Below are 12774 nucleotides of genomic sequence, written 5' to 3'. Positions count from 1 at the left end.
TGGCTGGTGTGGCTCAGTGGACTGAGTGCCGCCCTGCAAACCACAGAGTTGCCGGTTCGATTCCCAGCCCGGGCACATGCTTGGGTTGTGGGCCAGGTCCCCAGTGGGGGTTGCTCAAGAGGCAACCACACATTGATGTTTCCCTTTCTCCTTCCCTTCCCCTCTCTCTAAAAGTAAATAAATAAAATCTTTAAAAACAAAAATAATTAATAAATAAACTTGGCTCGACCACATTTTTCTTGTGTTCCCACAAGAGCCATACACCAAATGCCACACACATCATTCCAATTCATGCCTTATTTCTCTACAGGTCATTTTTCTGTGGGGTCCTGCGCCAAAAATTTAGACTCCATCTTTAGGGAATCTGCACCAAAAGAAAATCAGAACTGTCCTTCAAATAAGATTTCAGTAGAAGTAAAACTGACATGTTCTCAGCCTCAAAAAATATGTTGTGCATCAGTTGCTAAGCTGGGAATTTTACAAGACAACTTACAGAGCCGCTGTCACTGCAAAGCAGAAAACCTCTAATTGCCATCAATAAGGTGCACGATTCATTTGGACAAATTCCTCTGCCTTGCATTGAAGCCTTTTGCAGAGTTAATTCTTGCCAACCTTTCCAGCCTTAACTAAATCACCTTTCTCTAAAATACCAGTTAGTCCAGCCAATATAGAACTTGGGTTGCTTCCCGGTAACAAAAACGGAGATGCAGTGTAGCAAGGGCTCTGGCGTACTACCTGGGCTCAAATTTAAGCTTCTTTCACTAACTCTGCAAACTTAAGCACGTTCTGTAACCTCCCTAAGCCTCAGTTTCTTCTGTAAAATGGAGATGATGATAATAATTGTACTTGCCTCAGAGGATCATTACGAAGGTCCAATTCAATGAGGCAACATTCCTAGCACTTAGAACGACGTTTTGAACGTGGTCAGTGCTCTGTACACTAGCGGCAATTATTATGTCCAGGCCTTAGTGTGACCCGTCCTCTCTGAAATGTTCTTCTCAACAAGTCAGTCCCATATGGAAATCCCAGCCATAAACTGAGGACCCCTTGGGATGCCTCTTTCCATTAAAGCCCCTCTTGTAGTGAGGTGGAACCGTAAGTTTACACGGCGTCTCTGGAACTTGCTAGCCTTGCACCTTGGACGAGGCACTTTGCCTTTCTTGGCCAGTTTCTTCATCTATAAAATAGAGCTAATAATTCTTATCCCCTAGTGCTGTCAGGAAGACGAAATGAGATCACGGGTATGTAGCTGAGTCAACCAACATGGAAAACGTCACGTGTCTTTCCTCAGCTCTCTGACCTCTCTCAGCTCGCACACGAGCTCCCACGCTGGAGAGAAAGCGAGCTCGAGCCTCGGGCTTCTGTGGGAGAGGGACTCTGAGCAGCAGGCAGTGCCTGCAGAGTCAGCAGAACCACGCTCCATGAGAACGCCTTACCAAGTGAGCCCCCTTGGCCAGGCCCGTCGTGAACGACAATAACAACATTCAAAGACACTGTCATCAATTCTTATGGCAGACACAGGCACCACATGTGGGCCATGGCAACTTAGAAGAAGCATGCTGGTGGGGGTCAAGGTTAAACCCTAACTCTGCCCTTGCGATTTGGGTGATTCTAAGCAAGGCTTTAACCTCTCTGCGTGTCATCTGCAAAATGATTAGATAACACCTACCTCCTAGGGTTGTGTTAGTATTAGTGGCGTAATGTCCATGGTAACTGCTTAATGTATGGCTTTATCATAGCTATGATGATAAGTGATGGTGAAAGTTAATGAAGTCGTCAAAATGTTAGAAGCCATTAATCAGGTCCAGTGACGCTCCAACTTTGACAAGCGTGTTGAAACAGTTCCCTGCCTCTCCTCCCCAGAGGTTCAACTCAATAAGCTGGGATGGGCCCCGGACTGTGCATTTCTATCAGGTGCGTGGGTTATGCTGATGCTGCTGTTCTGCTCCTTCTCATGTTACAGACGAAATCTTGAAAAGTAAATAGACACGCACAGCCCTCGTGGCACAGCAAGCTACGGCCAGGACATTGAGGATGACACGGGTCTCCTGACTGCACGTCTGGAGCCCTCTTTTTGCGGTAACCAACTGCGTCCCAATTGTAATGATGAGCTCGGGAACCTAAGGCCACTAAGCAAATTTTAAAATAGAATCCATACCTTACAAAATTCAGTGTTACAAATAAGATCAGCGTGAAAGTTATAGTGTGAAATCGAAAATAGGTGGGTTTTCCACATCCAATTATAATGCCAAAGAAAGTGTATACTATATGTTGGAATACAGATGAAAACATTGTTAGGAACCTAGAATGAATGGAAAGGAAATCACATTTTCAGCAATGTATTTTTCCAATAGCTTCCTTTTCACATAAAAGCCTGCATCACCTATCTGCTATTCTTGTCTCAGCAGAAGCCTTTGCTTCTGTCACTGTTACGATCAGCACTGAAAAGTTTGAGCAAAGTAAAATACACCCCGTTCCCTATTACCCACCACCCTCATTGTGCCAGTACCTGTGGGCTGCCTTGCACAGCAGAATAATAAGAGCAAGGCAAAAAAATAAGGATCCCTACCCCCACCCTCCACTCCCAGGTTGGTGATGTGACAGTTTTGCTGATATTAGCTGGCAGCATATCAACTGTGGGCCTGCCAGAGCCAAACCTGGTTAACCTTGACTCTGAGAGAGCAGACTGGATCACCTCAGTGCCCTCTACATGACTTCTCCCTTTGTGGGCTACATGAAAGTCCCGTACCTTGAAAGTCTCTCTTGTCTGCTTTTCCATCTACTGATTTCCTAAATATCCTGCAAGGCCAACTCTACTTCTGTGTTCATCACAAAACCACCCTAAGCACTGCCTCTAGAGGTGATCATACTCCTAATTCCTACAATACCAATGATCTGTGCCATTCACAAGCAGAGAAGAGCATGAAGCATCACCCAGATTGCTTTCCAAGAATCTGTGTGCCAGTCCTGCCCTCAGAGGTTCTCACTGAGTACATCAGAGCCCAGCGGTTCAGGAGTGGAGCTGTGTGGTTCTGCATGGGGACAGGCGTGAGTCAGGGCCAGCTCTGCCCTCTACAGGTGGATCTCAAGTCCCCTCTCCTCTTGGGTCCTCTATTGGGACTTTCCCCTTCAGCTGACTGGGTGTGTCTGTCCCACAAACCAGTCTCCCTGGAGGTGGGTCTCGACATCTATACTTGGAAAGAAGCACTAGGAAGCCTTGTTTCAGCTGCAGATATAAACCATGTTCTGATCCTCTGTCTGAATCCAATCTTTTGATTCAATTGATCCCGGACTCCTAGAAGGGAAGGGTATGAGTGGGACCTCGAATCCCAATGCTCAGTTTTCTGAAAATTTAGCAATGATGGAATAACCGACTGAGTACAATACTTATTAAAAGGTCTCTACAGGACCTTACAAATATTCCTGACATACAGTAGGATCCCTATAAGCGTGTAATTATTTACACTTGTTAGTTTCTTACATAAACAGACCCACCACTTGACCATGAGTGCCTTCTCAGAAGGGACTTACTTTCATCCCAAACCTAAGTAAGATAGTGGTCCAGGACGCAGTAGACATTAAGCAAGGGTTGGTTGAATAGGTGAAAGAATGAGCAATTGAATCAGGAGAGTGAGTAATTTACAATGATGCTGACAGACAGCACAACGAAGCTCAGGAAACTGTCCAAGATCAGACCAAGAAGTGTATGTTCTATGAATTAGCTATTCCCAAGCTTCTGGATTTGAATAACCAATAAAGTGTCATTCACATATACCCAAAACTAGTATAGTTATAGGTGCCAATTTTTAAAAAATTTTGCCAAGTAGAGCTATAAAAAAAAGTACTATCTTCTATCACTGGAATTTCATAAAAGAAAGACCATTTTCAATACCAAAAAAGTAGGAAGGCCATAATTTCAGAACCATGGATAGTCTTTTCCATGGAAGAAATGAATCTTCATGGGAAAACTCAGGATTATGACTGGGTTTTCTCATTTGAACATTTGCATTTATATGACGTGGGAATTTCTACACCAGACTGTCATTTGGTGTGGAATAATTCCAAAACAATTCTGTAGTTCAGCAGCGTCTCAGAGGAAGGCTAACTCATTTGTCTGAGTGGACAGGCAAACGGTCTTTCTCTGTCTGGAAGCTCCATGTGATACCCTCTGCATTACCAGGTAGAAAGCGTAGCTAAGAGTTTTGCTGGAGTTGTATCTTTCTGCGACAGCTTCCCACAGTTCAAAGTAAATTTTTATCAGAGAGTAATGTATAAAACAACTATGGCCACTGAACCCCTGGGGCATCGTTCAGAATGGGAGTGTCCACTCATGCTGATCATCGTTGGTACCTTCTTTTCCAATGAAACTGGTAGTGAAATTAAAAATTAAAAGGTAGAAACAAGTTTTAAAGGGACTTTTACTAGTGTCCAGGAAGGCAGGACCGGTTAGGCACTAAATTCTATGAGATCCATATACCAAGAACACAAGACTTACTTAGTAATTATTAACTCCAACTTCGGTTTAAAGCTTAAGGAATCTAAATTCAGTCCTACAGTCACTAAAGCAATCATACCTGACATTTTAAAATATTCCACTAGAGAGAGAGAAAAAAAAAAAGTTAGTTGCATTCAAATCTGCACACCGAGGTACTTTATCTTGAGTGAAGGATTAGTGGGGAACTTAAGAGTAATATTTCTTGGAAAGTTGCTTCAAGGGATTGGCCTAACCCTGGAGCTCAGGGGTCAGCAAACTTCTTCTGTATGTGACCAGACAACAAGAATATAGTCCTGGCAGGCCTATATTGTCCCCAGTGAAACTACATACTCAACTCAGCTGTTGAAGCACATAAGTTACCATAGGTATCATGCAAAGGAATGAGGGCCCAATAAATAATGACAGAGGAATTTGAATTTCAAGTCATTTGCACATACCAGAAAATATTTTTCTTTTGAATATTTTTTTAAACCACTGTAAAAGGTAAAAACCATTCTTGGCTCATAAGCTGTGCAAAAATAGGAGTGTTTGGTCCACAAGCCATAGTTTGCCAGCCCCTCCTGCAGGGGGTCATGGAGGATAGGGCCACAAGAAAAACAGATGGTACAGCCTCTGCCCCGCACCTCGGGGACACCCCAGGGGTTGTGGGCCGAGCTCGGTGACGGTGGGTCCTGAAGCCCGCTGTTCATCTGCCTGATATGTGCCCCCCTTGGGCTCTCCACAAATGTGTAAGGACAGTCTGGGGCAGGAACACAGCTCTGAGAGAGGTTTGAATACCACAAACACCAACAGTTCTCAGCTGCAGAGCCTTCGGAGAGAACATTATAAATGTCAGACAGAATTTAAACCGAATTTAAGCTACCAGCAGCAGTAAAACCAATAGTGCTGGGGACATGGAGAGGGAAAATTTCTCTCAAAATCTTATTTCCAATTTCTATAATTAGTATTACTAGATTATAAAGCTCATCACAGTCTTTTTCAGTAATAGTCACTACTTAAGAGACAACATCTGCAATGAGGAAACCACCGAACAACTTTATCTGAAAACTGAAGTCATCTTGCTTGGTATAATCCCGATGCCATTGAATACTGGGCAGGAATGCTGACATTAATCTATGTATGCACGTTTATATGTGTTTTTTAAAGGCTGAGGTGCAAAAATGTGCACCAAAATGTATCAGTGATCACATTTATTGTATAGCTTTATAGGTGATGGTTGCTCTTCTTCGCCTTCTCAGAATTTTTCCGCCATGGGAGGGCAGGGAAGAAGCCAAATCTGGCTGTTTCCCAACAGCCACTATGGCCCTTGGGGACTGGCCACACCCACCAGGCCACCGAAGACTCCCCCACTCTCACCAGACTGAACTAGCAGAGGACCAGGGCGAGTGTGCCAGTGCCTAGCACTCTGGCTCCTGCAATTCAGCTCCCCCCGACACAGGTGCACCTGGCTTCTCCCTCCCCTTCTCTGACCCAGCCTCAGGTGAGGGCCACCTCCCCTCAGCCTTGGGGCTCATGGAGTTAAAGACTATGGAGCCAGAAGAGGCCTCAGGGGCACCTCTCCAGCCCCTCTCCTTTGAGACATGGGTGGCCAAGGGTCAGAGCAGGAACCACGAGAACTGATTCCTCCTCAGGGTCTGCCAGTGACTCAATGTGAAATCAAATGGTGGAGCCCAAAAAGAAGGAGAGAGTCACCACATAGCGGAAGAACCCAAAGGGAAGGGACACAGAGTTGAAATTAAGGGGACATTAAAAGAGACCAGGGAAGAGTGGGAGGTGGCAGAGAGATGAGATGATGAGATGTGCAGAGGGGCCACAACAAGGGAGAAGCAACTAGATTCAAGGTCAAGGGAAAACGGAGATGTGGGGCATTCATATGTAGGCGTGCGCTTGGTGGGTCTGTTTCTGCCTTACCAATGTAGAAAATCAGGTACACCATTGAGATGCAAAGAATGACATTAGTCAGCGTGTTGCTAAACAGGTCAGTGAGTATAAACTCAATGATTCTTGCACACCAGTAGCCAAATATTATGCTTCCCAAAATGCTCAAGGAGAAGTCCATGACTATGTGGAACTCTAGGAAATGAAAGTGAGAAAAAACAAAGTTGAATTATAACTTTTGTTTCCTTTGCTGATGGCATTGCGGTCTACATACTTTGGTTTGCTCTAGGCTTTGGATGGAGACCTTGACCTTCAGCAGATGGGAGTTTCCCCTGAAAGTCTGACAAAAGAGGCTCTCTGGGGACATTCCCTTCCCACCTGCAGCCTGAGGTTTCTTGCCCAGGGACAGCAAGCTCAGACATCTTCAGGAGCCAGTCAGAGCGAATTATGGGAAAAGTCTCAGGCAAGCTGGACAGTGAATATCCATCCAAAAGATACCTGAATATCCATCCAAGTTCAATTTTTCACAAACGATATCAGGGCCAAGCAAACCTTGTCCAGGATCCCACCAACCTGAAGTCCATTTGTGACCCCTGCCCCCAGCCTGGGTGGCATTTGAAGAAAGGACGAGGGAAATTTTCTGTAATCACAGTAACTTGGGATAGCAGTGACACTGAGCAAGTTTCAGGCAACGCCGAGGGTAGTCCTAAATGACACACATTGCCGCATCCCAAACGCCTATCATGAAGCACCGCAAGCCCCTCTGTCCCACCACCATTTCTCTCTCCTCTTAGCCGCTCCCCTCCCACGGCTGCCATATCAATGTATCAGGGGGACACCTTTGGCCTCATCGTGTTGCGATTGCTCCCCCTTTCTTCTCTGCTATTACCATCGCTGGCAACCTAGCGAGACGCTACGCTCCATAACCCAGTGAACTCGAATCACGTGCATCTGAGTGTCAGCACTTCGAGGACCTGACGCTCCGGGTGCTGCCTGAACCATTCTGCTTTCACAAGGACCAAGCCAATTCTTCACACACGCACCCCAGTGAGGTCCGGGCTGATCGTGGGAAGGAGTCGATCTGCACCAGGTGAAACTACCTGTGCATGCACGTATGCACGTGCATATTCAGGGAGATGGGTGAATTTAACATTCCTTCCCTCTTACTGTCCCAGAAAAGACATAGATGGCATGTAATTACTTTCTTATTGCCTGATAGGCTATTTTAATTGGTCCCAGAGTAAAGTATAGAGAAAGCAGTAAAGACATCTTGAACGAGTTTTAATTTCAGGATGGATTGAAATGCACCATGTAAGTATAATTTTTAAAAATATACAAAACCCCCCAAATGTTCCTACCCTTATACACGAACATGTGAGGTAAGTTGTTCCGAAGAATTCCAAAAAAAATGCTCGTGGCGCAGCAGATGATCATCGACTCTCCTCGAATGATGTCAGTGTACATTTTGGAAATGCCTGGAACAGGAAATAAAAATACAATTTCATGTGGTAAATGTTGCTCGTGCACAGGAAACACAGACACAGAACAGAAAGAGAATGCTAGGGAAACAGAGCAGGCAGCCGTGACCGTAGGACAGTTACAATCATCATTTTTTCACTTCTCCATGGTGCCTCTGTGTCCCCAGTGGCAGAGGTACATGGACACAGCACTCCTTGAGATGCCCGGGGTGCCCTCAGGCCACGTTTGAGCTCCAGAACAAGACAAGACACTTTGCGGGGCATGACATTTAGCTCGGATAAATATGAATCATTAGACCCCTGAAGAATCACATTTTAGAAATAAGTGCAAAGCGTGACCTGGCAATTCCACTCCTAGACACACACCGAAGAGAATGGGAAACGTGCCCACACAAAAATGTGTACATGCGCACTCACAGCAGCATCACCCGTAACAAGCAGAAGTGGAAACAACCATCGTCCACCGGTGGCTGTGAATGGACCAACATCTGCGGGCTCGCCCTACCGCGGAATCCCACCCAGACACAGGAAGCAATGGAGTTCTGACTGACTCGCGGTGCAGCTGTGGATGAACCTTCAAAACACCGCACTGCGTGAGAGAGGCCAGACACGCAAGTCTCGTATCGTGCGGTTTGAGTTACATGAAATGTCCAGAAGAGCAAACTTGTCTTACTAGGAAAAAGGCCACTGGATCCAGAGCCCATGTACCCCCTAAGCATTTTTGACACTAAGAAAATATTGACTAAAAGCCAAATACCTTCGCTGGCTGTCTTTTCGATAAATAGACTTTCTATCTGACTCCTTTGCTGAAAACACTTTTGAATATGGAAACTGCAATAAATAAAGTATATAGTTTATTATGGCCTCTTAGAGTCAAGAGATTGCAGAAAGGGGAGCAGGAAGAGAAGGCGGTGAGTAAAACAAGTGGCAAAAGAAATACAAATACAAGTGGCTAAAAGAAAAAGGCAGGTGAAGGCAAGAAAGAAAAAAAAAACTGAACTTAGAAAAACTAGAGAAAGAGAAGAGGACAGTATCAGACTCACTGAGCATTTAGAATATTACCATCGCAAGTGTCTTCCAACCTCCTATGTTTTCACAACTGTAGGGATAAGTGGGTATAGAAATGGGACTATCACTTGCTGGAAAGCGTGGAGGTTGCCTGCTATAACCAACACCCGAAAATTGGTTAGGGACACATTCCTGAGTCAAAACAGAAACCATAGCATGGAGCTATTTCCTGTTTGTGTTGCTGAGTCAATAAAGCATGACAAGAGGAAGGAGTCTCAGCGTGAACTCATCTTCTTCTCCCAAATCAGAGGAGAAGTAGTACAGCGCCCCCTCCCCTCCCAACCCTCTGGGGAATAAGCTTTCATGGGATAACGTGTTTGCCAGGCTGCCTTCTTTCCCCCTTCCTGTCACTAAAGTAGGACCGCCTGCCCAAGGCTAGCTCATTCAACAGGGAGTTGCAACGAGAGGTAGCGAGGCCCTGGAAAAGTTTCAACGGGGTAAAGCACAGTCTCTACCTTAGAGCTTAGAACTCGGTGGAACGGAATATGAATGCTACTTTTCATCATGTTCTAGAGAGGTTACATTTCCTCCTTGGAATAAATCCCTTGAGATTATAATTGGTGCTCTTTACCCCAAATCCTGAGTGGCCTTATTTGCACTGCATCCTTCAAGTCAGTCAGGGCTCCGTCTCCAAGAAAAGCAGCACACGCATCTACTCGGCTAGGGGCACAGTGTGTGCCCGAAAAATATAACCAAGGCAAATGGCTTATTCTCCTGTCTGAAAGGCAAGAGAGAGAAATATATCTGACGTACCGATGGTTTTCAGTGACTTCACAGAATGGATGGGGTCCGTGATGCCAATGGTCATGCTGAAGAGCAAGCAACACTGCAGGTCCCAGGAGTCCTTGTTGAGTTTCATCGCCACAAATCCAATGATGATGAACGTTGTAGAGAAGCTAATTAATCCGGTCAATAAGACCTGTGAAGCCAAATCATTGTGCAGTGTTAGATTTAACATCTAAAGACGGCATGACTTCATGTCCTCACAGAAGAATCAGATCCTGATGATACGCATTTTCTACAATTCCTCGGGAAGATAACTGTGAAAGGTATTCTCATTTACCTGCCTCAAAGAGACCACCCCTTCCAAACAAATGGGATTCTACTTTCTCATGAAAAGACCAATGCCCCACTTCCTGGTTGCTCTTCCAGCTTAATAGTTCTCAACATCAAAATGACATTCTTAAAATGAAATGCAAATTTCCCCTGCTTCTGCGTAAAACATTTCCTGCTTTCCTTGGTGTCTCCATCTGCAGGTCTCCAGGGGGAAAGAAATAAAACAAAGGGCGAAAAGCACTTGCAACTGGTTGGGCCCCCTGATTAAAGATAGTCTGGGAAAAAACTTATTCAGCAAAACTTGTATAGTGCCTTTCATTGGCCACGCTTTTCTAATGCTGGAAAATGTGGTGTTTTACAGTAGGCTCACTACCATACCAAACAAAAAATAGTAAATTTCTGTTAGTGAGGGGGAAGGGGAGGATGCATCTCAAATAGGCAATTGGCAGCGCCTGCCTCAGAATGGAAATAGAACGTAAAACTTTTAAACAAGTAGGAGGGACAAAAAGAATAAAGAAAAGTGAATCAACTTGACTGAGAAGGGAAAAAGGATGAGAAAAAGCAAAGGAAACCCATGGTAAATACAAAGTACAACAACTATACAGGAGAAATAAATGCAAATCTATTTTCTTTGATTCTTTAAAACTTACCTTTAACTTACAAATGGTAAAATTCATTCTTTTGGGGTGCAGTTATATGAGTTGTGACTAATACCTATAGTCATTTAGCTACGACCTCAGTTAAAAACCAAAGCTTTGGGACAAATCCTAAAAACTGTCCCACGCTGCCCCTCTGTAGTCAATTTCCTCCCTCATCCCCAGTGCCCAGCAATCAATGATCTGTTCTCCAAACCTGCAGTTTTGCCTTTGCTAGAAAGAAGGTGTGTGAATGGAATTATTCAATCTGCAGCCTTTGAGTCTGGTATTCTGTCCCTTAGCAAAACACTTCTGAAGTTCTTCTATGTTGTTCCTCTAAATATTCTGGTCCTTTTTTGTTGCTGAGTAATATTCCATCGCTGTACCAAACGTCATAATTAACAAAACAATCTACCGAACAAACTTAGACCCCTGCACTCGGCGATCAGAGAATATACATTTTTCTAAAGCAAACACAGAACATTTGGGAAAACTGATCACGTACTAGGCCACAGAGCAAATCTTCACAAAACACAAGCTTTGGCATCCAGGGCACATCCTCTGGCCACGCTGAGATGAGAAAAATGATAATGAAAAGCCACACTTGGAAACTTCAAAACAGTGTCTGAATGATTAATGGGTCAAAGAGAAAAGCACAGTAAAATGCAGAAAGGATTGGGACAGTGACAGAAACACTAACACCCAAAACACATGGGATTACACTCTAACAGTAGTTACGGGACAATGTAGAACCTTAAATGTACAAAATACAAAAAAAAAAAAAAAAAGGATAAAAATTTTCTTTGAAAAGAAAAATAAAACAGTCTGGCAAACATGGTTAAGAAAAAGGAGAGAGAAGGCACCAACAATCTTCGCCACAGAAACTGCTCTCTGCAGACACACAGGGATCAGCCCTCTGTCGGCCTGGCTTGTGCCGTCTGAACTGCGGTCTGCTTAGATGCAAAAGGGAGGTGACATTTTCTCAGTGCCCAGTCACAGCGCCCACTCAGCACACATTCACGCCTCTCCCTCCCCTCAACTCTCTGGAATGATGCTTCTGCAGAGCAAGGAGGGCCAAACAACCAAAACCAGGGGTTGGTGAGTTATTAGCCTTCTTTATCGACAATCATACTCTCTGTCAACATGAACAAGAATTGACCACAGTTTGTTTTAAAATGTGTCACTTACCTGCCAAAGCACATTCTTGAGGATATAAAAGTCCACATCCAAGGCAGCCAGAAATATAATTAAAGGTGCAATATAACAATAGAGCGAAAAACTTGATGTTTTTAAAAGAGGGTAGGTAACTTGGAACACCTAAACTAACAAAAGCAAACAAGAAATTAGTTTGCTGCCATCTTGAAGCATTAGCGATTGGGTTGATGGCATGTCCATTAATATAAATTTTAGAATAACCCAATTTGCAATGTATGAGAGATTATCTACGAGGCCAGTCCTGGGTCTTGTGGAGGTTTCTTGATCTAACTGTTCGGGCAAGTTCTATGCAGCCCCCTACTGTGAGGGCTTGGGCCCCATGAACATTGCTCGTGATAAGTAATCGGTGTTCTCCCAAGTGGCACCCCACCACTGGCGACCTCTGAGGTGATCTTAGGTGGCTCACAGATAAGTATTTTTAGTTGTTAGATATTTATTCTAATTTGCACTAAGAGTGGGGAAAACCTTGCACAGGTACTTGTGATTTTATAGACATTTGCTTAGGATTTTAAAATCTTTCAATGAGTCGGAGAAAAATAATATATAGATAATAGTACAGATTGTGAATACAGGAAAAAAATCATGAAGGCTATACATGGATAAATAGAGAATACAGCAATAATGACTGAAGTAGCATAAATATTCCCTCCTAAAAGGGTTTTGGCCCAATTAATAGTTTAATCTTCATCACTTAACTTCTATGAGCCCCGGTCTCCTCATCTGTAAAATGGGAATAGAGTAACTACTCCCACTGGGTCGTCGTGAGGATGAATGAATGAACTCAAGAGTTAATAACAAATTAATAAATTAATAAATACAAAGCACTTAAAAGGGAGCCTGGCCCAAAGTAAGTACCCAGATGATATTAGCTGGCAGTAGTGGGTAGAAGCATCATCTCCATGTTTAAAAAATAAAAGAGTGGAGACAAATTCTTATTGATCACACTGCT

At 44.0% G+C, this 12774-nt stretch overlaps 1 protein-coding gene across 1 annotated transcript in view; it reads right to left on the bottom strand.

Moving 5' to 3' along the window:
- The window catches only part of SLC9C2 (solute carrier family 9 member C2 (putative)), a 48851-nt gene that overhangs the window by 33515 nt on the left and 2562 nt on the right, over positions 1-12774 (bottom strand). Inside the window, exons 3-8 of the mRNA XM_053915905.1 lie at positions 11799-11927; positions 9673-9838; positions 7732-7848; positions 6407-6568; positions 4496-4595; positions 2159-2302 (exon numbers count right to left, since the gene is read on the bottom strand). Coding sequence (XP_053771880.1) covers positions 2159-2302; positions 4496-4595; positions 6407-6568; positions 7732-7848; positions 9673-9838; positions 11799-11927 — 818 coding nt within the window. The remainder of the gene's footprint in view (positions 1-2158; positions 2303-4495; positions 4596-6406; positions 6569-7731; positions 7849-9672; positions 9839-11798; positions 11928-12774) is intronic.

Source organism: Desmodus rotundus, chromosome 12, assembly GCF_022682495.2.
Source record: "Desmodus rotundus isolate HL8 chromosome 12, HLdesRot8A.1, whole genome shotgun sequence".
NCBI lineage: Eukaryota > Metazoa > Chordata > Mammalia > Chiroptera > Phyllostomidae > Desmodus > Desmodus rotundus.
This window is presented reverse-complemented; position numbering and strand designations above follow the sequence as displayed.